The 26,956-nt window shown below is 38.8% G+C and overlaps 1 protein-coding gene across 1 annotated transcript; it reads left to right on the top strand.

Annotated features, from left to right (window-relative positions):
• Positions 1-26,699, top strand: ACOT12 (acyl-CoA thioesterase 12). The gene is made up of 14 exons (XM_010079232.1): positions 1-32; positions 4,094-4,154; positions 5,212-5,313; positions 7,566-7,698; positions 9,606-9,756; positions 13,104-13,223; positions 14,623-14,773; positions 16,589-16,644; positions 17,025-17,085; positions 18,538-18,625; positions 22,892-23,021; positions 24,445-24,573; positions 25,639-25,765; positions 26,565-26,699. The coding sequence occupies exons 1-14, from the start codon at positions 1-3 to the stop codon at positions 26,697-26,699; spliced, it is 1,476 nt and encodes a 491-aa protein (XP_010077534.1).
• Positions 26,700-26,956: the final 257 nt, after the last annotated feature.

Raw genomic sequence — 26,956 nt, 5'->3', positions numbered from 1 at the left:
ATGGATGACATACAGTTTGAAGAGGCTGCCAGGTACAAAACCAGCTTTTAATTCTAGAGATTCTTATTTGGCAGAGATAAACTAAGGCATTATAAAATCTCAGATAGCAGGCCAGTGAACTCCGTAGAGTCACAGGGTTAAGTCTCAAAATTGCTCTTTTCTCTCTGTGGTAGCCTGACCCACCTAGAAAACAGATCAATTTCACAGGTCAAAAATAAACTGTAGTTTCTCTGACTTGGTGACCTAGATGCCAGGTGAGAAACTGATGGCCCAGAGATCTTTGGCTGTAGTTAAAGTGAGTGCTGCAGACCATTATGTATCTCTCTTAAGTAAGGAATAAATACCTATAACAGTTATTGTACTATTTTTTTAATTGTTGCAAGTGCTCTTTGTTTTATTTCTTTCATATCTTTCTTTCAGCTCTTTTTAAAAAAATGTGTTCAGGTAAGTACATTTATGATCAGGGATTTTGAGTGAGTCTATGAAATAATACAGGACTTGTTTTTTGTTTTAACAGTTTTTCCATATCTTTCCAAGGGTTAAAAGGCACTGTGAGAGGAAATGGCATGTTTATTCCTAAGCCGTGTCTTTACAGAAACTTAAAGCCATTAATTCATAGTTTCTGTTTGTTTTTACACACATTGCAATCTGAAATTAAGGAACGCTTAGATGGAATGGACCTGGTTACACAGACCAATCCACATGCAGTTGTCCTGACTGAACCAAGCAACACTGGCTGCCAGATGTACAGCTGATTTCAATTTAAAACTGTTTGCAGTACACAAGTGTAAAATAAGCATTTGCTCACACTTACGAACAGCAGATTTTGAGAGTACTGGCCATTAGGATGAGAAGTAGACTGAGTAACAAAGAAGTGAGCATGGTCATACTGAATCTAGAACTCCAGATAATTTCTTGGTCTGTTTTACAAAATTAGTTTTAACATGTTTGTCCTGCCTGTAATTGTTCTGTGGCTTCACTTTTGTCCTTAGGGAAAAAATCCTGTCTGTGAAAACTGTAATCAAACAGTCCTACAAATGAAGTCAGGGTGGTATTTTTCTTTCAGGCATAATATTTCAGACTTCAGTAGCCTCAGAGCACTTTTCTCTTTCTTTACAGATTTGTTTCTGACTATGTCTCTAGTTCTTCCACTTGTGGTGCCAATATTTCATTTTAACAAGAATTTGGGGTACAAGCATGGTAGCAGTGAAGTGGTTTCAGTAGTTATTTTTCAGCCTCAGGTCATCCCTAACATCATGTTTGTAGCTTACTGTGTAATTTCCTAAATTTTGACAGATCTTGGTCATTATACAAACATCTTGCATAAATAAGAGAGCTCTTGGATCTCACTCTAGTAAATTAAAAAGTTATTTTTTAAGTTACTTGCTGTAAGGTTTCATTTACCTAGCTCAGGTTACCAAATGTTCTGTAAGGATTAACTCTTCTGTGGATGCTTCTTTTCAGTTGACATGGAAACAGAGATTTCAAAAAAGCTCTATATTGCAAAACTCAGTTTTATGCCATGATAACAAATAAATGCCTCTTCCTTGTCTTTTAATATGCAGCAGTTCAGTGGTAGTAAGAACATCTGATTTTAAATTACATGTATTTAAATTTTGTTAGTGCTCTCTACATGTGAATCACATTTAGCTCAATCTGATCTATTTCAAAAGCTTTCTCCCAATTATAAACGTGGTGTTTTGTGACTTCTACCCTTGCCTATCTATTTAAATGCCCAAGCTGATCAGCTCTCTTGGCTCAGATAGATCAGTTTGTCCAAAGTCAGAATATGTGATATAAGGTAAAGCATTTCATTTTGAAACAGCTTCCAAAAGTATATGACAAGAGATTTCCCTATCATATGGTCTGACCATCTCAGTTCTGACATCTTTATTTTATGATATGGCTATGGACTACAGAGGGCTACACTAGAATGAAATGCGAGTCCAGCTGCATAGACTGCTTGGAGCACAGGGGAGACGTCAGTCAGACACAAAATATAATGTCTGTGAAGTCCAAACCCACCTAATTGAGAGACTGGCATCTCAGACTGAGTGAGATCATGTTCAGCTTTGTCCTGTTGTTCCCACCCTGCAGTTTCCTCAAAGGTGGACAGACGCAGACTAACCTCTCTCAACCTCTCTTATGCAATGTTCTCACACAGAGAAAGAGCGGTCACAGGGCAGGTGTCACTGACAAAGGTGAAATAAACAGTCTTTGTGTAGAAGAATAGTGCCAGTAAGCCTGAGGCAGACCTCTGCAGTTCCCACTGGGACCTCATGGACAATCTGGCATCATGATGTTCTTGATGGGGACCGTGATGTCCTCCGCAAGCATCTGTAGAGATTCTGAACTCTCCCTCTTTTAAGGAAAGCCTCACAGTCATTATCAGTATGTGTTGTGTCCAATCATAGAGTTTATCTAATTAATATATTCTGTCTTTTTTCACCTTGTACTTGTCATTGCCTCTGCTGCTGTGTTACTGTAAGTCTCTTGGGAGTTTTGTGACAGATACAGAGTCTTCAGGGATGTTTCAGGGTACTTTACTGAGTTCTGTCTCTAAGCCTTCTAAAGCCTTTTTATGAGACCGTAACATTAACTTATTTTCCAAGCTTGAACATACTGTTTTATTGTTCTGAACACACTCTCCTTTTGTAAATGAGCTGGTGTTTCCCTTAGCTGTGCAGTTTAGAACTACTGTGTTGTGATTGTGCTTTTTCTTTGCAATGAATGATGGAAAAACTCCTTCTGAATATGTTTTCCAAAAGGTAATGAGGGCTGTCTATCTGCAGATGGTCTTAATTCTTTCCTTTAGCCATTCTTCCCCCCTTTCTACTCAAAGAGTACCACTTGAGTTCTTCAGTGTGAACAAGAAAGAGAGAGTTCCTGTGCAACTGGTTGCTTCTGTCTGGTACTGCAAAGGAGCAGATTTCCTACTCCCCATTCTAGTGTTTGGTAGCAATTCATTTGATGTTCTAGCACTGAGAGAAGCAATTTAAGAGAAGCCTTACTTTTAAATGTCAAAACCCGATTAATTAAATCAGGAAGAAATTATAAAGAATTTTTTTTTATAAACTGGTGTCATAACTGTGCTAAATCCTTGTCTGTGAACACCTATTTCTTAGGTGCTGAAGTGGTCTGAGTTACATTTTGCAATCTTGGATGTAGCTAGCTGCGCTTTGCCTGCTCTTTGGCAGTCCTAAGTCAGTCTAAATACCCTGAAGTCAGTGGCCTGATGCCCAGTTACTTTGGCTATGGTTCTGACTTACCATGCATATCAATGTACTTTTACTCCTCTCCTCAGTAAGACATCTTTAGGAGAAACTGCCTTCCTTCCACCCTTTCAGCATTGCCTTGTGTGAGGATATTAGGAGTTTGAAAACAAAGGTCACTCTTGTTACCAGCACGTAGCAGGTACTTTAGAAATTTCAGAAGGAAAGTTAAAGTATTTTCTCACTTAAATTTGATTCTATGTAGGTAAAAAGATACAATACTGTGTAGGTGTTCTGTGTAGGTAAATGGGAAGGAATAGTTCTTCAGAGGTATGCTGTTAGGAAGAAGGGAAATGCTGCAGCCATGTTTTTGGCCAAAACTTGGAAAGTAAACTTTTTTCTGCATCTTTCAAAGATGTCAAAGGGCACTTTTTTGTCCTGGGATTATTTCCTCATGTGCATATACATGTATGCTGGAGAATGCACACGGAGTATATTTTGTGTGGTTTTGCAGCTAGATATAGAGTGATTTGGTGTAACTTACAGCAAGGTGTGCCTCTGAACAAAAGCCGAATTCAGGCCAAAATTTCTTGGACGACCTGGGGCCTGGAGCACTCCTGACATTGTACAGTCATCAGCAAGGAGAAGGAAGGCTAGTATTAAGATTATGCAGTTTTCTGAGTGACCAAAATCACTACTGAGCCTGAATGAAGTCTGACTGATGAATAACAGTGGTAAATCTTTTTCAGTGCATTTTCAGTACAGTATGGAAGACACAGACTGATTAATGAGATTTTCTTCTCTACTGTTAGGAATACCTAGAGAGGCACCTTCAAACCCTTAAGCTGCGTGATTAGATACCATATTATTCTTCTTAACAGGGTTGGGCAGATTATTACCATCAAAACAAAGGTGAACAGAGCATTCAAAACCAGCATGGAGGTAAGAGATCATCACTGTTATTCCTAATGATGTTTGAAGAATAGAGAAGAGAGGTGGGAGGAGTAGAGGAATGCAGCGTGGCTCCAGTCTTGTTTCAGGAGAAGCTTTGTGCAGATATCTGAACAATAACACTGCCTAATGAAACTGTTTCATAATGGCTATTATAATTGCATGTTTCCTATAAAATAATCCATGTCAGAATAGAAACTGGACCCTGAAGACTTAAAATTTTTGGCAGGTGTAATGAACAGGATGGGACAGGTGGTACTGGTCCAGTCCAAAGCTATTGACCTCTCAGCAGTGTTTGGATCAGAGCTAGGATCCACTGAATAGGTGGAGTTCTAAGTATCTGTGAAACTTCAGATACAAAAATATTTATCTCAGGTATACCTGTTATATACCCTATATTCTTACTCTTCATATTGTAACAAGGATGCAATGCATTGCCTAATCAAGTACTTGAAATCAGAACTTAACCTTAAGGGTGCTTTTCTCTGCATTGTGCCCAAGCCCAATGGTCATTAATATTAATGCCAGTGATGCATCTCGCAGATTATTCCAAAAGGTTCTGAAAATAAGAAAAAAAATCAGAAGCTTTGATGCATGTCAGGCCTGTCTCACAGGATCAAATACGGTGTTTCACCCTCAAGTGCTTCATTGTGGTTTGTATGTTTCTACAGGCTTTTTTGCTCATACAGATCTTAGAAGGATTCAGATGGGGGCTCCAAATGGTGCACAAGTAAATGGAAAGAGATACCTATAAAACTAAGCCTAAGTGTCTTTCCTGTTTTTTGTTTTACCCTACAAGTGATGCTAAAGATACATACATACCTGTTGTACTAAATAGGGTTTCAGAGCTCAGCAAATATTGTGATGTTGTTATGTGTTCAGAGATGTATCAGTCATAGCAGAGCAGGTTTGTTACCTTTTTTCTTCTAGGTTTAAGATACTGGATGTGATTAATTTGATAACCACTGCACCATTTTGTCTCATCTCAGATAACAGTGATGTAAATAACTTTTTTTGTCTCCTTCCTCTACTACTTGCTTCCTTGTAGGTTGGCATCAAGGTTACGGTACAGGATGTTTTGACTAGTGTTGAAAAAATTGTGAGTGTGGCATATGCAACGTATGTAGCCAAACCAGTTGGTGCTGGAAAGGTATTCTTTCTGTTTTCTTCTATGTTTGAAGTTGCTGGGACTGAGTTGCTGTGAAATAACCAAGCTTTTCTGGTTGTGAAACACAGGAAAATGTTCATACCTGTTTATTCTGATCAGTAATAGGAAAACAGCATGAAGTGCAGACTATATGGAGATTTTTTTTTTTTTTTGCACATCTCTGCTCTAAAGGTGCTAGGTTTTTTTATTGTTTCCTCTTTGTCTTGCACATTTGCTAGTAATAGAAGTGGTGTCTTTGTAAGGGCTGCAATACTGACAGAGGCAAGCACAAGAACAGAGATCCCTATGAGTCTGCGTGACTTGTCTCCTTTTCAGCAATGGTTCCATATACATCTTGAAACCTGCAAGGGTGTTGGGACTGGAGTTTCTTTATCTTCCACTCTCCATTTTGAGGAGGTTATTCAGACATCACTATTCAGATAGAAGACATTATTTTTAAGCTAGCTTCCAATCTAAGTTAATTCTTTGCCATTTATGTTAATTGGTTTTCATGCCAATGTTGTTTCTTCTCCCCAGTGGTTGGGTCCCCAGAGGTATTTAGGAACCAGTCACAGTACTTACTGTTTGGCCTTCACATTGCTATGCCAAACAGGCACAATTCTTTTAAAGTTTTCATATGAGAGAGTCCAAATATTCCTCAGGTCCTCTTAATGAACTCCCTTTGTATGTATTATTCTACTTTTTTGAGCATGGGTGACTAGAGTCATATATCTGACTTTCCTGTCTCGTTGAATGTGTTATGACAGTGCATCTACTTTTTTTAATGTCCGCTGCAGATTGGCAGAGTGCAGTCATCCCACGAGCAATTGATATATCCATTCATTTGTGCTTTGCCTTCTGCAATATTACAGTTTGCAGAAGAAACAGATCGGAACAGTTTTACCAAAACTAAAGCCCAGCTTGTCTGTGAAAGGTTAGTGGTTAAATAGGTTAACCTGAAAGCACTGTAACATTATAAAGTAAGGATTGTTTATTATTGGTTTGATATCATATCCTTGGCATCAACCCATTTACCTTTTGCCCAGATTTCCAGGGAGGTTAATTCAGGATTAAATTGGTGATGATTAACTAAGATTAGGCTTAAGACAGGAATGACCCAGAGGGAGTTTGAGAGTTCAGTTCAAACTCCATCACAAACTAAAGTCTTGGAGAAATTAAAGAACATTTTTTTCAAATCCACTTTCCTGAACAATTGTTGATAAAGTTATGCAGAGAACAACAGTATGCACTCACCATCTTAATGTTTTAGATGGGCAATCTGGAAAAAGCTAAGAAGCATTTGAAAAGGGCCAGAAGGGAGGCAAGGAAACTGCAAGGGGGCTTGAGTGAAGACTCAAAGACTGAGAAACGCTAGCAGCACCCCTGCAGGACACAAAATGTTGAGTATGTCTATGGTGCAGTGCTTGTGCAATATTTTAATGTTTCTGAGGCTAGAATTTGCAGACAAATCACACAAGTCACTGTTCAGTGGCACCTCTGCAGTATTTATCTAAATGTAGTAATTTTCTTAAGCCAGTACAGCTTTGGGTTCAGTTTGTCATTGAGATGGGAATACTTGGGAATTTGCAGTTAAGGGAGAAGAAGCTCTCATCTTGGCAAGAGAAGAGGGTGTTTCTGGGCACGAGTAGCATTTTGGGCATAAATACATAGAGCCTGAAGCTGCATCAAGTGCTGGGGTTTCTTGTATTTCTCCTCCATCTCAGAAAACCACTTTGAAAATAGGTCCTCAGATAGATGGAATAGGCTGTGTGAGTATGGAGTGAATTGTGAAAGAGGGAGCACGTTATTTGTGTAGTGAGTGGGAGTGGGCTTTGGGGTACGCTTTCCCATACACTACATCACAGATCAATGCGACTGGATTATTCTTCTCATACAAAAATTAAATACTCGAGCCTTCATATTAAGATCTTTTTTATTTTTTATTATTTTTCATTTTTTCTTTTCTTTTTGTTTTTTTTTCTTTTTCTTTAGATGAGAGCTGTCTTAAACTGTATGTGATCTCATGGATGTTTGTATTTAAAAGCTAAAAGCACTTTGTCATTGACTTTAACATTCTGAAAGGATAATGCAAAAATCTCTTGAACTTTAACTCTGCTCTTGTTTGTATTAATAGAACTTGTCATCTTGGGCAGTTGACAGCAAAAGGTTGAAGAAAATGCTGATGCCATTTTAAGTTCAAAGTGCACTTTGGTATGATTATGGCATTCAGAACTTTTTTTTTTTCATTTGCATAGATTGAATTAGAACCTGTAAAGCTTCTGTCTGCAGAAGACTACCTGGAGCACACCCTGGCTACTGAGAGAAGAAGAATCCGACTGGGCTATGAACAAGTCTTTCAGAACCTAATGCAGGAGAGTAATAAGGAAGGTGATTACTGTGGTCAGCATAGAAGATGGAACAAATGACTTATGGGCAGCTGTAAGGAAGGAAAAAGCAGACAAAACATGAGAGTTGAGCTCCTTGAGGTTGTGGTATCATGTAGAAAAACGTGTGCCAGATTTGCAAGAGTGTGTACAACAGTTACTCTAATAGACTGGTGTTTCCTGGACTTTCAGAAATGCCAGATTTAAAAATACAGAACTGAAGGCCAAGCATGCATTAAATAGATGTGAAAAGCGGATCTTCATGTAGGTTGTATGTGTAAGGCTTAACAGTTCACACAGAACTTCGCGACACGGTAATAAAGTCTTATGACATTAGTTGGAATGTAGATAGAAGGATAAAATTCACTCAGGCTTATGTTTGTGTCTTTGCAAGAAAGCATTAACAGCTATGTTTATACCATGAGATCATTCGCAACAAGCTGGAGAAACTTAATTACATGGAGGTCAAAACAGATTAAAAAAAAAAAAAAAGTCCTTATGACCAAATTAGAAAAATTGAGCCAAGACACAGGTTTGTCTTTATTTCTGATAGTAATCTCTGTTCTGAAAGACAGTTGTGCTCAAAAATTGCTGGGTTCTCCTGCAAAATAAATTGTTCACAACAGCTAAGAAATATGTTGGTACTTGGAAAATCTGAGCCATAACTCCGTGTATAAACAACAGACATTATGTGGTTTTACTGAGGAAAGAACAAACCTGTTGTAAATATCAATTCTAGCTTTAACAATTTAACAAGACTATGTAGAACTGAACAGACTTGTTTGCTACAATCAAACAAGTTATTTGTCTTTGTTGTAACTGTCTCATAGGAGATGGTTTAATACCATGAAAGACAAATCTGAGGTTGATTTTTTTGGTTTCTGCTGCCTTGCCTGGAAACTTCCTCAAAGGATCTTGTCCTTGTTAGCAGTAATTCAACTCTTTAAGGAGACAGAACAAGCAAAATAGGAAAAAGAGAGAAGAAAATATTGTGTATAAAGGCTGACAGGTAGCAAAATCCAGGAAGTGAAGTTTGTCTTCTGAGTAGATCTTATGCAACAATTTAAGTAGGTCCGAAGAGCAAGTTAGTCAAATGTGTCCACACATTTATGTAATCATCAAGTTGGTTAATTATGGCAAAAGTCAAAAGTACAATTCAGGTCAAATAACTTCTAGCACACATATGCAGTTTTAAAATGACTGACATCATCTCATGCCTAAATCTGTTCTTGCAAAATATAATTGAAAAAAACAAAGATTAGAGTGAGGATGTATGGCTAAGCATTTGAAAGTGGAATTGGAAATGCTCAGATATGGAAGGTGCTTACTGATTGAGATCCATATTTCTCTCTTTTGTGTGTTCTGTGTTATCTCTGGTAATCACAAGATATCTAACAGGTTATGAAATAACCATGTCATACTCTAACCTTACTTAGATGTATTTGGACAGGTACCCGTCATACCTGGTGGTCAAAGTCTATGCAATGCATTTGAATAAGTGATAAACTTCTCTGACAACATCTGTTAGAGGTCATGCATAGCAACCATGAATAATCACAAGGACATGCTGAGACTGTTGGCTGCCTGCATTCACAGCTAGCCAGCTTTCACAGTAACTGCTTCTGACACAGCTTCTTTGAAGGATATAGTGAGGCCTGGCAGGGATCACTGTGCTGTGATAGACTGCAGGGAGCACCATCCCCCACCTCTTACGTCCCTTAGAAGAATAGAGCAAATCTTTAGCCTCTTGCTTCCCTTGCAAAGATCAGAGGTCTTCTGTGTCTTTCTTTTTTTCTTCTTGTAATTGTGTCTGAAGGAAATTGCACACTTTCGTAACTGGGGATATTTTCTTCTTGGCTACCAGAGTTACTAGCTGAAGTAATTAATTAATACATTGCTGCTGTATTTCAGATACTTTTGAAGAGGAAGGTGCAGTTTCAACTGACCTTACTCATGTACAGAGTATTGAGCTTGTCCAGCCACCTCATGCAAACCATCATGGAAATACTTTTGGTGGCCAGATCATGGCTTGGATGGAGACAGTGGCAAGTATTTCAGCAAGGTACTTTTCTACATCAGTCTCCACACATGGTTCTAAATGGATGTGATTTTAATATTAACGGTTTCACTGAGATGTATTTTATGAAAAATACAGACAAACCTTTGTGACTTTTCCTCCTCACGTTGCAGTAGACTTTTGAACTATTCACGTGGTACATCTCCCACAGCATGCCACACCTCTGTTAGAAGTCCAGTATTATACTTCTTCAGTTACATATGAAGACCCTAAGGCAAAAGAGGCTATGTTATCCTGCAACTCTCTGCAGAAAGTCAGCAATGGAAATAGGCATGGAAACCTGGACTGCTTGTGATTGGTGCAGTGTTTTAAAAGCAAAGCTAGTTATTAAGTCAGGATAAAACCGATACTGACCCTGTATCAAATGATACACAAAAACGATCAACCTTCTAAATTCTTATGCCAGAAGAAAGAATAAGTCAGAGAAGAAGAATCAAAAGAAACAGGTTCTGTTTTGTTAGGGTGCGCATGGAATGGATGCATAATCTTCAGCAACTCACTTGACACTTCAGTCTCTCTGAGTCTCATATCTTATGGGTTTTAATATTTTTAGCAGTTTAAAGGGCTCTGACATCTTTAGGTGAGAAGTGTGAAGTATTTTTGTGACACTGCCTAGTATTGCTTGTCAGTATGGCCTAGACATATTTAATTCCTCTTCCCCTGAATCAAACTGTTGTTCTTCTCCCTCCTTCTTGGACTCTATACAAAGCTTCTTTGTAAGCAACTCTTGAGTTTCAGTTTGAATTCTCCTTGCATACCAAGTGACCTAATTCACTGCTATGATGTTAGATATGTTTTCACTTTTTAACTTTAATAATTAAATGACTTCTCCATTCATTATTCATGTAGTTTTGATTTGTAGCCAGTAGTTGTACTGATAACAACAGATTTTCTGTAGTGGCTGGATAAACAGATTGCTTTAGTAACATTAGAATGCATTGACCTTACCCCAGTGTGTTATTTCATTGGCGTCAAAGGGATTGTTTCAGATTTTTGCCCTGATATGACCCAAAATATTTACCTGTTTTCATTTGATAAATTTTACCTTGTGTGAGAGTCAAATTTAGGTTTAAAAAGAGAAGGAAAACACCAGCAAACCAATTACTGAAAAAATTTTCCTTGAAATAATGAATGGCAAACATGATTTGTCATGTTGATAATTTCAGGAATAATCTGATGACAAAGGCATGTTAAAAACAGAGATTTTGTCATTTATGCTTGAGAAATAGCTAGTCTTGGTACAAGCCTTTTGTGAGGCCACTCACAATTAGACCTGGCCATTGGAGATGCCAGTTAAGAGTTGCTATGGGCACAAACTCTGATGGAGGAATGGAGAAGGAGGGCTAACCCTTGACAAGTTTCTAAGGGCAGTTTAAATGTTACTCGCCCTTCCTTCTCCCCTCTCCCCCCCACCACCACTTTTTTGGCTGGACAGTAAGTTAAAATATTGCAGACAACAATATAGCCATTTGAATATTAGTAATATGAGTTTGAACTGGATCTGTACCTTCTTATTTCTTACTCTTGCAGTAACAGCATTCAGGGCAGGAAAAATGGAACATTTGGGCCAAATTTCTGTTTTGTTGCTCTCTTATTTTGAATAATACTGTGTTTGCATCTTTACAGTGAACATTGCAAATAATATCACCATTTAATATTTTAAATCTGAAGAGCAAATTGTTCTTAATGAAATTACAAAGTCATTTCAATGTATTAGTCTATTAAAAAGATGTAGCTGTCAATTAATTAGCTACAGATAATTGTGTGCATTTAACAATACTGTTAGTTTGCAGAGTGCAGTTGAGTTAAAAGCTGGAAATGCTACAAATTTGTATTTTCACGTTTAAAACCTGCACAATGAAAAATCTATTCTCAGATATGCATATGGGATTCTTACTGAGGAGTCCTGCACACATGCATGAGGACAGAGTGTGTTTTTTCAAAGTCTAAAAATAAGTGGCATTATTGTATATTGTTCCCTATTCATGTGGTGCACAGAGATCGCAGTAATGAGTGGGGCTTTGGCTTCATTTAGAACTGCTGAAGAAACCTAATTTTTGGCTACTCCGGAAAGCTTCTTGCAAACTAGATCCCAATTTCACAAAGCCTTTAGCTGTATCTTTATTGCAGATTTGTTCTGAAATGTCTGCGAGGGTCAGAGAAGTGGTGGGTTGTTGGAATTCCCTTATGTAGATGACACAGTATTGCAAAACTTTTCCTTTAGCCATGTAGCTGGGTTTGATCAGGTGTGTATCAGTTTGTCCACTGTACCAGTCCAAAGAGCAGCTTTGCTGGTGTGCTTATAGAAGGGGTACTCAGCTGGCACAGACAATATTCTGTACTAGGCCAGCAAAATTTTACTGGAGTGTCTACGGGCTGTTTCACAAGCAATTCAGAGAGATCCAGTAGGACAATGCAGTTGAACCTGACTGCATGTAATTAAGCACAGTACAGAATCAGGTCTGAGATAAGAAAAGACACATAAGTGGATACACTATGCAATTGGAAGGACAAAGGGAACAAAATTACCAAGACTTGTGTGTTTGTAACACACTATTGTGCCCTCAGGTTTTGAAATTTAGCCAACAGTTCTGTGTTTCTGAATTGGTGAGCAATCAGTTCAACATCTTGCTGTCCCTATGTATGTGCAGAGCTGAGTTTCCCAGCTCAGCACCAGTAGCTAACTGCACATAATTTAGTAAACTACACCAAATGAAAATAAAAAACAACCCTGTGCATTTGGCAGTTACACAAGTAGTCTTTTATTTTTATTTCATATAACACTAGCAGAAAACCTGCCAAACAAGCAAAAAAATACCAATATTAAAAATAATAGATGGGTTGACTTAGCTGTGCTTAAATGCTGTTTCTGGGTCACAACCTTTCTGCTCAGGTTTCTTTTAATTGTTTAAAGGCTTTATGATCTGGGATTTTTACATACTGAGCAATATCCTACTCCACATACAGTCCTATACAAGTTAATGAAACTCTGAAGTAAGTGGTTACTCTGTAGGTAAGAGGTTCATGGTCTGGCTCCATAAGAAGGTAATATCAAGCCGTGAGAATTAATTAGTCAGTGTTTGTAAAGAGTGTTGAAAATGAAACAGCATGACATAAGTGGTACTATTACGGTTGAAGCTTGAATTATGTGCTCTTGTAGCTGAACATGTTAACTGTATTTCAGTGCGTTATGGAATAAATTGGTGTAATATAGTTACCTTGTAGGTTATGCAAGCCTTGTTGCTCTAATCACTGCCCACTTCAAAACTAACAAAGGAGGTTCTTTAACATGACTGTATGTTCTGCTCTGTCTCTCTTGCTTTCTTTTTCAGCCGCCTTTGCCGTTCATATCCCATCTTGAAATCAGTCAATATGTTTAAATTCTGGGGACCATCTGTTGTGGGTGACCGCCTTGTCCTCAATGCAGTTGTGAACAATACATTTCAGAATAGGTAAGGATCCTCATCTGCTTGTCTTCATCTTCCTTGACTTCTTCAGCACCAGCCTAACTGTGTGTTTCAGGTCTCAGTTATCAGTAGGATTTGCGTTGTTGAATGAACTATTTCTCAACTGGAGGTTTGAGGGATAGATCTATACCTATATATTGATCTGTCTATATGTGACTTTTTTCCAAGTTTCCTCAGTGAAAGTTTAAAAAAATTGTTCTCTGACTTTCACTCTCAATTTGAAGATAATTTGTAACCAAATACCAATCCTGCAACCTCAGACCATAAATATCACTCTGAAATTCAGGGATTTTCAAGGGATGAGTTGGCCTCATAGCTTTGATTCTTCATAAAGCTCCGGCATGCTGCTAAGATCTTCCTGTCTTGGCATCTGTTGACAGATGTGGGTTCTATTTATTGCTGGTTACTGGCAAAAGTTCATTTCTCTTCTTTATTTCTTCTCAGTGTTGGTCTGGGTGTATGCAGGGGTGAGTCTTTGCCAGTTGCAGTTTGCAATAAATGGCTACAGCCTGTGCTGCGATGTTATCTTCAGTTGTCTATATGGCCACTGTAAGGGTGAAATATAGATTTTTGGCACACTGAACGCCTGCTCATGGAATTTAGTGGTGTGGCTGTTGACCAGTCATGCACAGATCCTGCCTGCTCTCTCTTTCTCTCTCCTTCTCTCTCCTATGCATGTGCTGTCTACTCTGTAGTTTTAGGGCTATTGTTGTGTTTGCCTCGCAGAAAATTACTCTCTGACCTTTGGCAAAGGGATAGCACCTCTCTGCTAGGCTGTTGCCTCATCTACAGGACTGGCACTTTGGGTTAATGGACCCTCTCTCTGGTTATGCCAGGGGGGTGGCACAACTTAAGTGGAGCCCTTTTCCAGTGACAGGAGATGTTCAGAAGTTGCAAGAGGTGTAGCAGAGCAAAGCACAAGAAGGCAAAAGCTAGAGTAATTCCTCCTCCAAATTTTGTGCACAGGACAAGTGTTACCCTGACATTGCTGTTCTATGGCTTTTTTCTCTGTAAGTGTATTTGATCCCTGCAGAATGCCGGCAGGGCATGAATTACCTTCATACTATGCTTCTGCTGAACGTCAAATCAATATCATCCTGTTCACTTTTGCTGTCTGTTCTCACACTATGCTTTCTGGTGGTCATGTTTTTCTGCTTACCTCAGTTTTCACTCTTTTTATCAATGTTATTTATCTTCTGCCACCTTTAATTTTATTTCTGAAATGTGTCTGTCCAGACTGAGCAATTTATTTTGTATACTACAGAAGGTATTTGAATCAGGCTTCCTGCACACAGGAAAGTGTACAGGAGCCCTTTTAGTGTGACTCAGGCTGCTTCTGCATCACTTGTGGTGGTTCAATAATTAATTTAAACTTTTATTTCAGTGTGGAGGTTGGTGTCCGTGTTGAGGCTTATAACTGTGAAGAATGGATCAAGGACCAAGCACGACATATTAACAGCGCGTTTCTAATTTTTAATGCTGTAAATGACAAAGGAGAGCTGCTCACCTTCCCCAGAATCAAACCTACTACAAAGGTCAGCCTTCATTCTCAGGACTAGGCTGAATGTATACATGAGATTATGTGGTCCAACCCAGCACACTGCATGTCACGCAGCCAGCCGCTATAACCTTGCTGTGAAAGCAAAGACTAAACAGGGCTGTGCACTGAATGCATCTTCTTACCAAAGAGAAAACCTCTAAATGAAATGTTTGCCAAAGAGAAAACCTCTAAATGAAACGTTTGCCTTTGAGGGAGAGATTTGTCATTGGTAAATTCATTCATCCAAAACTGAGAGGCGTAGTGGAAGGTAGTCATCATGAGAAATTCTGAGTTAGTTGATGGACAAGGAAAAAGAATCTTCTTTTTGCATATTTTTGCATCTCTCTGTATCTGTCTTGTGTGATCTTCACTGACTACAGGCTGCCCAGACAGCAGAAAACTGACTGAAACTCTTAAGTGTCCAGTGAATAAAATTGGTTTTATAAACCATTAATGAAGATGACAAAGAGTTAATAAAGAAGTCTGTAGGAATCAAACCTAATTATATGGGTGGGCTTTCCAGTTCCTTTGACGTGGAGATTTCAGCATGTGTTTCCCTGAAAGTGGTTCATGAAGCACTCAGAGGAGTTTGAATACTATTGTTGAATTATTTGCTGCGATGTCACCTGTCATTAACCTTACTGCTCCAATTATGTGATTTTTAGAGAGCCAGCATAGACAGAAATTAAATTATTATTTAACATCAGTGAATTTACATTTTATAGGATGGCAACTGGACAAATAAATCAAGGTGTCCTACATATTTGGTGAGGTGATGAGGTTCACTGCTGCCCATTACAGACTGTTCCAAGAGGAAACACTGACTCTTCCTCTTAAAAAAAAAGCCATAGCAGCTTAGTTTCTGTCAGAAGAAGAGTGCTTCCCTTAAAGACCTGCCTAAAGGGGCAACCACAAACTAAGCATCAAGACAGGAACATGTACACCCATTCCTTCAGAATCAAGCAAACAAATCTCGGAAAATTAGTGTGTGCTCAAAGTATTTTAAACTTTCAGTGGTCATTTGACTGAAAGTGACAGCTGTTATGGCAGTGCTCTACAAAACAGGCAAGAAATGTCTTCAAAAACTGTTGTGTAGTCCTTGATGTAAAGAAGGCTGAGATGCACTAATCTGGAAATTATTCTTATTCCAGAAGCTACATGTCAGCTCTTAAAGGCAGGGAAAATGAAGCTTTTTCCAAAGTGGCATATTCTTCAACATAACAAATCCTGTTGACCTTTGATACAGTTTGGTGTGGTGTACGCTCTTGGGTCACTTCTGTGCTTAAAAAAAATAAAAAAATCCACCCCCCCCAGAATAGTAATAAGGGAAGGGAAAGACCTGCTGCCTTGAAAAGCAGATCACATTTGTTTGTACAGTGCTTGCTCTGTGTCCCAGATCCATATGCTCTAAAAGAGGAATTCTTCCATGCTTCCTTCATGCTTTGAACATCAGATGATGATGAATTGGATTAATCGTTTATTTGGTGGGTGGCACATTTAGAAAGAAAAGAATGTGTGTGGTGCACTGCCCAGCTGCCACCGGTTTAGCACCGAAAAGTGCTAGGAGTATGCTACTGTGATACAACTTTTTTACTGGATTGTTTTTGCAAACTTAAGGAAATATGGTCAAGTCAAAAGTGAATCACTGTCTCAGGTTAATTTAGGGAAAGTCCACTGTACAGAATACAATTCTTTATTTATTTGTAATATATCTTTGGCGTTTGTCCATCTCTAACAAATAGTTTTTAGTTTTCTTTTTTAGAGGGTAAAATAATCAGATGTGTTAGTGTCTGGTTTACTTTTTATAAAGGATGATATGAGGCGATACCATGGAGCTCTTGCCCGAAGGAGAATTCGACTAGCCAGGTATGGTTGGGTTACAAGGAGAACTTGATTTTTAAAACTTAGTTTTTTAATGTAACCTCTAGGAAAGTGATCATTTGTTAAGTAGTCAAAATCTAACTTATATCTTTTAACACTCCAAATAATTTTGCTTGAGTTGAATTGAAATTATTAGGGGCTACTCATCTCAGAAATACTTTGCTCGCTAGGTTATTTTGTTTTCCCATCTTTCTTGGCAAGGAAAAGGAGTTATTGTAAGTCTGTCTTGCAATGGAAAATTGATAAAAATATCTTCTGTATTTAGAAGACACTTAAGCAGATAAAAGTGATTGTTTCTAGCATATATAGAAGAAAGTGTAAAGAAACAATTAATGCTATTATTTTTCTTCTGAATTTTGTTTTAGAAAGTGCATGCTATCTGCTAAAGAAGACAAACCTTCTGATCCCTGGGAGACAAGCAACCAGGTAATCTGTAGATTGTGTACTATTGTCTACTTGCATGAAATGGTGCATTTGTACACTTTTTGGGTGTGTGAAACAGTTGTGCAGGCTGTATCAGTTTCCAAAGTGGACCTTCTGTACTTAAGATAGTCGTGGAAGAATGGATAAGTGTGTGAAAAGATGAATGGGTTTTTTTCTTCTGAAAAAAGAGTATATACCATCACTATTGATTTAAGTTTCATAAAAAACATAAAAAATGTCTTTAAGATAGGATCTTTTAACAAAAGTTCCCTTAAGCAGCTGAGCTGTAACATCTCTTGCATTTTTATATCCCAGTGTCCCTGGCTTTTAAAAAGCTGAATTTTCCTGCAGCGGAAGAGTTTGGGTTGTTTTTTTTTTTCCTTTATCCAGCCACTGACTTTCTCAAAAATTGCTGTGAGGAGACCTTTTAGTAAAAGCTAAAAGTGCTGGGAGAGACATGGCAATACTAACAGACATATGAACAGTGAAACAGTGCAAACTTTGTTTCTATGTGAAAGAGAGGTGAAAGCTTGTGTTCATTCCTAGGTGCTCTGCATCAAGTGGTACATGTTTCTGGCTTGGACATGCTTGGCCACAGAATGTGCCATGAAATTAATTGTGATGAACCTGAACTTAGGTGGATTTCTAGACGCCCTAAATGTTGTTTCAGTGTTGAATTTTTGTGGTTATATTTTCATTACATTTAAGATCTCAATGGCTCCCAGAAATTTTACTAGGTCTTTTCCATTACATGAAAAAAATAAATAATTGAGAATTATAATGCAGGAAGTGATTTGGTGTTAACAGCGGCATGTCCACTGTTTGAAGCAGTATTTCTTTTCTGCAAAAACAATAAATATGAACACAATGATAAAAATTACTTACGTACGATTTATTTAATATTAAAATCTGTCATTAAAGACTCTAAGTCTGTATTCCCTTTATAGAGTGGTTAAATGAGAACTCAATCCACTGTAGTCAAGCATAAATCGTGGATACATTTGCACTTTCTCTGCTCTGACCCCACTGTGTAAAGCGATTGCCAAGACAGACCACCGCTTGATACCTATGAAGAGGTTAATTTTCTAGTAGATATTAATTACTAAGGAGGAAGATGGACAAAACCATTAATTTAGTGGTCTGAGAGGTTATCTGTATTGTCTCTCTAGTGGTCACAGTTTTTTTGCACTGCTTTATACTTGGAGAAGCCGAAAGCAGTATTTTGTCGTTGTTTAATTAGGGTTGTTTTGCCAACAGCCATGGGAGCACATAATCTAGCTATTGAAAGTATTTAATTCAGAAACTACTGGACTGTGTTTTGTGGAAGGAAAACACTTATGGGAAAATACACATTTGTTTGCAGTTGAGGGGTAATGATAGAACATCTCCTTTCTGGAGTGTTCAGTGAAGTGTTCCTTTACCCCCTCATTTTCAGAAATGTATCTTATGTTTCAGGCATATGTGAGTTACAGCAATATAGCTGCACTGACACACCTAGCAGCAAAACCAGGATGGGAAATAACCAGTACGCTGGATGATGTAAGTGCATAATTGTGGAATAGCTGCATGACTACTTTAGTTATGTTTCACCAGAAGAGGTGGGCGGAGAAAAGCAACCTTTTACATTTGTAAATAAATACATTCGCTTGGCAGTGTTTGCTTTTACTGAGACTGGGGCTGAAAACCAAAACTCCCAGAGTTTGGAAAAGCAACCTCTGATTGTCCAGAGTGCTGTGCAACCTGGAACTACCATGGAGTTCTTCTAAGATGGTCTGAATGGCTGGTGAACATAGGACTTGGGCCCAACAGGGCAGGCTTGCCGGCAACAGATCAGTTGTGCTTGTTGGGCAACACACAGGAGAGTGTAAAAACACACACAAACACATTTCTTATTTGTGCGAGGCATTTTCTTTGCCACAACCGATGTGCTTCTGTGGTTTTGTCAAACTTATTCCAGCAAAGCACCAAATGTGGATATTTTTGTTTAGGACGTGCTGTTGGTGACCTGTGTGGCTTCTACTGTCACTGTGATAAACAAAATGTGTGTGTCAATCTGTAATACACTGTCTTTACCAGCTTTGCAGCATGGGAGATGTTTCTAAGTAGCAGGCATTATCTTGTGATAGTTTCCAGTAGACACTGCCAGTTGGCAGGTGGCAGTAACTTACATACCATATTTTTCAGTCTCTGTCTTCTCAGAAGACCACTTGACTCTTTCTATGCATGTTTTTCCTTTCAGATACTTTTCTGACTGCCCTTTTTCTATTAAAAAATTACAAAAGCCTGAAAGCAAAGCACCTCTGTGTTCATCAATCAGTGTTACAAGCTCAAAATCAGTAAGGACTCTTGTGTAAGCCATTTTTAATATAGGAAGATGTTGTTAAGAAAACCAGTAGCAAGATAATTTAGCTGGGAAAACTCAGTTTTAACCTAGTTGCAGTGCATGTTTTCCAAACTATCAAGATATATCTGTTAAGGTTTGATTTCCAAAATATGGTTAGTGATTGGCAGATTACTTTAAGATCATGTAGATTCAGAGACGTTTTGGGGCAAGAAAAGACTGTTACCATCTCTTAGTTGACCTCTTGCATGTCCCAGGCTGTGAAACTTCACTTACTGATTCTTGCATCTAGTCAATAAGCTACTTGAGTAAGAGCATATATAAATCATCAGGAATTCCAGTGATGGGAAATCTGCCAGTTCCTCAGGTAGGTTGTTCCAGTGGTTAATAACTTTCAGTAAACACTGTTGTGCCAAATAAATGACAGACAACACTCATCCTGGAAAATGCAAGTTTGAACAATCGGGCCGAAACACTGAGCATTGTTTTCAAGCCTTTGCTGAGACTATATTATTATCCACGTGAAACTTCCTTTCTGCGTCCACTGGGACTGCCACAATCACAGTTTCTTTCTTAACCCTAAATGCTTGAAAACTGTAATAGAACCAGCACCAAATGTTGTGAAGAAATTACTTCTTACAGAAAAAACACAAAACCCATGCACATTGTGGATGACATTTTAAAAGAGCATGGTGTGGAGTTGGGAACTTTCTCCCCTTTTTGGCTATCTTAAAATAATCTGATAGTAGGGTCTGCCCACAAGCCACTTAGGCCTTACCTGGTTGAAAATTTTGAGTAGCTTTTTCTAGCTGTTCTTTCATCTAATTGAAGTAGGTATCTTAAATCCAGCAAAATGTCAGGCAGGATGTAGGATGCAAATCACACTGATGCTGTCAGCGAGTGGAGAGTAGCCATCAGTTCCCATTGTTCTGGACATTTCTGCATGATCTGGTGTTGTCAATCATTAGATATCTTGTAAAGAAGTGTCAGGGATCCAGAGTAGCACACTGCCATTTTTTTTCTGGAAGGATGTATGCTGTGAACAGTGATAACAAACCATGCTTACGATTGTAGTCTGCTTCAATTGTTGTGTACCGTTTATTCCATTAGTAAGTCTTCTTTCTGATTTAGCATCTACTCACAGGCACAAGATAGACTGCTGACAAAGTGTGGATGTCAGCTGTAGGCAGAGGGTACACTTGTTGCCATATTTGACTGTATGCTTACCTCTAAATTAACACACTAGGTGGATTAGATTTGCTCTTCAGTAAAGCGAGAGTGAAACCTATCTTGAACTTTACCTATACAACTCCTCCAGTCAAATTTAGATTTGTGCTCAAGTCCTTCAATGCTGGTGTAGATGCAGCTCCAAGGAAGGCTTTCTGCCAGCTCCAGGTAATGAAACTTAACTGTCTTGGCAAATGTTAGGGTGATGGGTTTGGCCTTGGCTGGGGGCCAACCCACACGCACTTGTTCACTCAGTCTCCCCGTCCCACTGCCCCAACCCGAGGACAGGGGAGAGAATTAAAGGGGTAAAGGGAAAAAAGGACTCCTGGGTTGAGATAAGAACAATTTAATAACTAAACTACAATAATATTGAAAATAATAGTATATACAAATACATGAATGAGAGATACACAGTGATACTCCCCCCCCATCCGATAACCAAGGCTCAGCCTGTTCCTGGCTAACGATCCTGGAGCAGGAAGAGTCCCGAAACCGCACGCACGAAGGGAGATAACAGTCCGAGTGTCCCAGACCGAGAGCTGATTGGGACAGGAGAGAAGGCCTTGGGAGAGGGACCACCTGAAGCGAGATGATCTGAAGCAAGAGCGGACCTGGAACAAAAAGGGATGATCTTCCGGAGGGTCCTCACCTATATACTGGGCATGACGTGTATGTTATGGAATAGATTATTGGCCACTCTGGGTCTCAATCCCAAACCTAAGCTCAAATCCTAGGCTAGTAACTGGGGCTGTGCTCCCTCCCAGCTTCTCCTGTTTGTGGACAGCCAGAGAAGCTGAAAGACCTTGTCAGCCGCGTAAACGTCACTTTTTATCAGCTTTCTTCTGAGCACAAATCCAAAACACAGCCTCTTGCTAGCTATTATGAAGAAAGTTAACTCTGTCTCAGCTTAACCCAGGACAGTTAGTTTAGTTCACTTGTCACTGTTCCACACTCACTTTTGTCACTTTTGCAAACATGAGTACAAGGGGATATCCCTTGAGAAACTGTATCCAGCTCAGAGCATTGCATCATCTTTCTTTAAGCACTGCAGGCCAGCACACGCATATCATACCAGTCCATTCTCTCCTTTCCGGCACCAGGTCTTGATCCTTGTACTGAGGGTATACATCAGCGTAGTCACAGAACAGCTGCTCAGCCTTCTCTGGTGGACACACATGGCAGCATCTCCAGTCAAACAGATCTCTTCAGTGTCCATGAAATCGTTTCTTGGGGAGAGGCTGAAAGAATAAATAATAGGAATCTGGTAATAGCGGCTGCTCAGTCCTCTGCCTGAAGGCACTACTATCGGAAAGGAGATTGTCGAAGACATTAGACTGAACTGTATTTTGGGATGAAATATTCTAGTAGGTAGGTTTTGCAAAGCAGCATATGCTTCTTTGTATGTGTCTTGGTGTCAGGACCACCACCACCACGTGGTCGCAACACCGCCTCCCCCCCCCACTCCCCTCCCGGTAAGATGGGGACGAATAAGAAAAGTGGAACCTCCTGAGTTGAGATAACGACAGATTTTTAATAATACCACACGAGGAAAGCAAAAGAAAGAAGAATATAACAATAAGACAAGATATAGAGTACAATGGAAAGACTGATACAATGAAATCCTCACCACCACGAGCTTCACAAAAGAGAGCCCTCTCCCGGCTAGCTTCCCCTTATATCCCGGGCATGACGTCAGCATGGTATCGAATATCTGGCTATGCCCAACTCCCAGCTTCTGTGAAGAATTAACCCTATCCCAGCTGGACCCAGGACAGTATGCAGAGGATTTGTTCCCTTTCCCCTGGAATTAGAATGACCCCAAGTTGATTGACAGGTTTTGAAGGTAGAAAGTGTCACTGTGAACTCTTTGACATTGAGCCACAACACTTGTAGGCCTATAGTAATAACCTAGCCCTACCAGTGTTCACTTAGCAGAGAGTGGTTCAAAAGCTGCACCTCCTACTTTGTGATTTCAATTATAGAGAACTCCTAATACAACATGATTTCTGTGGCTTAGAGCAATATTGATCGGTGCATCCTGTAGCTGGTTTCTAAAGCTCTTGGGCCTTTTGTTTTATGCCACACTTTACTCGAGCAAGATGGTTGCTGGATTATGTTGTGGTTTTTTTCCTGTTCCAAAACATCAAAATAAGAAAACGTAAAAAAATCAGTGTTGTTGCATAAATGCTCCATTAACCAAAAAATTGTTAATCATAATTCATTGTTTTTAATATGTTGTCCATATATGGACTCATGAGGAGGGTGATATGTTGTCATTCAAAGTTGAAATGCAAGTGAAGATACCGTCACATCTAGCTTTCTCCCTTTTGTCTGACTTCACCTTGCGCCAACAATGGGACAAACACTTCTTGTAAGAACGTACCTTTCTTTAAGACTGTTTGAAGCCACTGACAACTAACCTTTTCTGATACAAATATTTTTCGAGATAATGACACTTTTCTACTTAATTAAGAAGAAATTGCTGTAAGAAGTTGACATTAAAGATTCATTAGTTAAAGTATGGATTGGGTTTCTTATCTTGAAAATAAAATTTAATTTCTCCTTAGTCTGCTTTTAAAATACAGTTGCCCTGGACTGTCAAAAGAGAGAGCTGGGACAGAGGTCATCCTTTTCTAAAATGAATACAATTCCATGCCTAGACATGTATGTATTAAAATGGTTTTACTTCACTAAGTTGCATGTAACTTGAGGTGGGTGTATTGTGCATGCTCTCTCTCTAAGATGTAAGGCAAACCTGTGGACTCCTTCATGTCTTGTTGTTTGGGACACTGATGCTCAGCTTCATTGTACAGTCAAAGTGAGAAATTAAGAAATTAGGTTCTTCAAAATGCATTTTTTTGAGAAAAGTAACATCTTTTAAAGTGTATCTGAATTGGAATGGGTTTCAGAATTGCCGTAAAAGGTATTTGAGGTTTTTCTATTTACCTTATATGTTGTAGAATAATGACTAGAGACAATTGAATTGATATGATACTAATTTGATTTGGTGAATATTCTCTTAAAGGAGAAGCTTTTTGTAGTTAGTCATTCTATCCTGAAAGATTTTCATCAGAGTGTTAAACTGGAAGCTTAGGGATATTTGAAAAATTACAGTCTCTGCTGAATTTATGGCTTGTAACAAATGAAATCTGAAGTAATATTATGTTGATTTTCCATATCTACACCCAAAAATCTCAGCTTTTTTATGACTACCATGCAGCCTGATTGACTGGTCAAAATGGAATACCGGCTTAGCAGTGCTTATTGCTGAGGCAGTAGAGGCTGAAATTAAAGAAATAATTTACTGCCAGTGTGTAGGAAAATTATGATTTTTTTTTTTGTAGTGAAAACTCAGAGATAGTTATCAGTACTTCCAAGACAGTGAAAGTGTGTCCTTGAACAGGGTAGAGCACAACTTTGAATAAAAATTTAAAAATGTTTCTTGACTGACTTTCCTGTGGTGTGCCAGATGAGCAATGTTTGGTCATTCAGCAAGTATTATGGCTTGCAGGCTAGTTTCATTCCAAACAAGAATTGACAGTATGCAAAAGATATGCTTTTAAGACATTGCTCCAGCACTTTTTAACACTTTAGTTAAACAGAGAGGTGCTGTCAGATGAGGTGTTGCGGAAGATCTCAGTTTTTCACTCCATCTTCCTCCCTCTTCCTTGCTGCCTGAACATGAAAATCATAGGCCGAGCGCTAGGATGGAATACATGTTTGCACTGTGTTTTTTGTAAGAGATGCTGTTGCATACATCAGGGTCTGCATGTGTGTTTTAAATGTATTTGCAGAACTTGTGAGGTCCTGCAGGCTGTGAGTGAAGATGAGAAAATATATTATGTTACATCTCCACCCATGACTGGCCATAAACCCAGAGACTTTGTGCTTCTCGTGTCTCAAAGGCAACCCTGTAAGCCAAGGTGAGTATGCACATTAACTGTGAGTACTTCAGAGCCACAGTTTTGATAACTGTTGACTTTTACTCTCATTGAGTGACAAAGATTATTATTATTTAAGGGAATAGACGAGTAGCTGATTTAAAATACAATATGTTGATACCTGAGTTTGCACAACCATATTTGTTTTGCAACGTGAAGGTGCAGTGAAGTAAATTCAAAGTATCACAAATTTGTAGCTTTGTCTGGTATTGCTTCTTGGATAGTGACTCTTTGGGAGTGGTCTATCATGAGGAAAAATAAGCCAGAATTCCAAATGGGGCATTTGGAAAAAAACATGTCCCAGAAGGCCTGTCAGCATGCTGAAGCATGTACCTGGGAGTTTGTCTGTTTGTTTGCTTTAAGTGACTTTGTCATCCCATTTAATGTAGTTCTGAAGAATTTCTTATTCAAGGAAGTGCTTGGCCATTCTTGAAACCTCGGTGTGACACATTTATTGTATCTGTAAATTTTGCTGCTGAATTTGGTTTAAAAAGTTCCCTGATCAGTTGAACATACATTGATTTTTTTTATTATATTTCCTTTTGTTCTTGGATAATGAAACATGGGTAAATGGGACTGTCTGGTGTATCTTATCATTCTTTATTCACAGTTTCTTTTCTTATATTCAGTAATTCTGCATGTTAACAGAACATTACTTCTAAAAGGCAGTACTCTGTACTTGGCCTGCTTTTTTCCCCCCTCATCTAACAACTGAATCACGTCTAACTTTCCTGGGGCCACACTGTAAAGCCTCTTAGTAAGGGTTGCTCCTAGGAACTGATTCTATAAACATGGATTGGGGAGAGCAGGATAAATTATGAAAAGTTTGTATGTGAGTGATTTGTTCTGTGTCTTTCAACAGACGTCTTCTTGATTGGAGGCCGTGACAAAGCCTGCATGAGTCTCAAATGTATCTTTAAACGTACAGGAGCTTGTTTGCTTTCATATGAAAATGACATCTGTGGTGTAGCTGTGCATACTCTGTAGTCATTTATATGCATCTTTTTTAACATCTTGTTGAAGAAGTGTTTAATTCTTGCCCTGCAGTGAACCCTACATAGTAGCTGTAAAGTCAGTTACCCTCACGTCTATGCCACCTTCTTCGGAGAACTACAGAAGTGAAATCCTTTGTGCTGGATTCCAGATCTACAGCGACAACAACAGCTCCTGTACAGTGAGTATTTCTGGAGACCTCAGCAGTGTCTCCTTTCCTGCAGTATTACATGTGCATATAATCTCATTTGAACTGACAGTCTGGAACAGCAATATAACAAAAAAAAAGAGTCAGTCTCCCCGGAGTTCGGTGTGATTATTAAGACCTTCTTTCTTCCACAAAGTGGAATCTGTCTTGGCCAACTTTGGCCAATCTGAATGTTAGGAGTGAAATATAAACTAAGCACTGGAGGTGGCCAGGCACCTCCAGAGAGTCATTCATTCAATCCTAAACTACATTTCTAGAAGGTGTGTATTACACTGGTCTCTGATGGTGTCCATCTCTCTTCACCGACTATAGAGGAAGTCAAAGCAATTAGTTCAGATGAAATGCTTAACCCATCTCTGGACCAATGACAATGTTCCTCTTTTGTTCTTTTCCATGGGAAGGCTATAATTTTTCATTTAAGAAAACGTATTTCTGAAAACATTCAGCACCTCTTCTTGGATGAGTCTTTTTTCAGGCAATAGCTTTTTTTCATAAAGCACATATATTTACGGGGTTACACATAATGTTTCTTGTTGCACTGCTGTGTACATCTACGTACAGATGCCTGAGGACCTGTCAGTAGTAAGGACACTAAAATCACTAAAATACTGTAAAAAAGGCTTGCTCTTTTTGCTAATTATTGCCTTCAGTTTCAGAAGCACTATGTGTTTGTGTTCGCATCTGTAAAAACTTTGATACTCATTTAGGCTCTGCAAAAACTGGCTAACTATTGCAATAGGCTTTTTTGTTTCATTTATTTCTGTTTAAGCAGGTGTGTTACTTCAATCAAGTGACATCAGGTGTTATGCCTTACTTAGCTGCAAATCTTACTGGTTCATCAAAATCCATTGAAGACACTGCTTTGGAATGTGTAAAGTTCTTGGAGCTGAGAGGCTGCAAGTACTGAAGTTAAAAATGCATTTCTGAAGAGACCACTAAAGATTATCGAGCAGTACTGGTTTAAATTCCTGCATGTGTGTTGATAATTTTCCTACAGGTTAGTTACTTTGGATCATGTAGCCAATATGGGGCTTGAGCCTGAGAATATCTAGTACAAGCATTTTCTATCAAATTAAGATTAGGTTTTAGGCTCTAAATTCAATTTTTACTTTTAAGAAGATGAAGGGACACATTCTGCTCTTGATTGCATTAATTAGTTTTATA

The sequence above is a fragment of the Pterocles gutturalis genome, unplaced genomic scaffold (genome assembly GCF_000699245.1).
Source record: "Pterocles gutturalis isolate BGI_N339 unplaced genomic scaffold, ASM69924v1 scaffold44998, whole genome shotgun sequence".
In the NCBI taxonomy this organism is placed as follows: Eukaryota; Metazoa; Chordata; class Aves; order Pterocliformes; family Pteroclidae; genus Pterocles; species Pterocles gutturalis.
The sequence above is the reverse complement of the archived record's forward strand: the minus strand, read 5'-3'. Positions and strand labels throughout refer to the sequence as shown.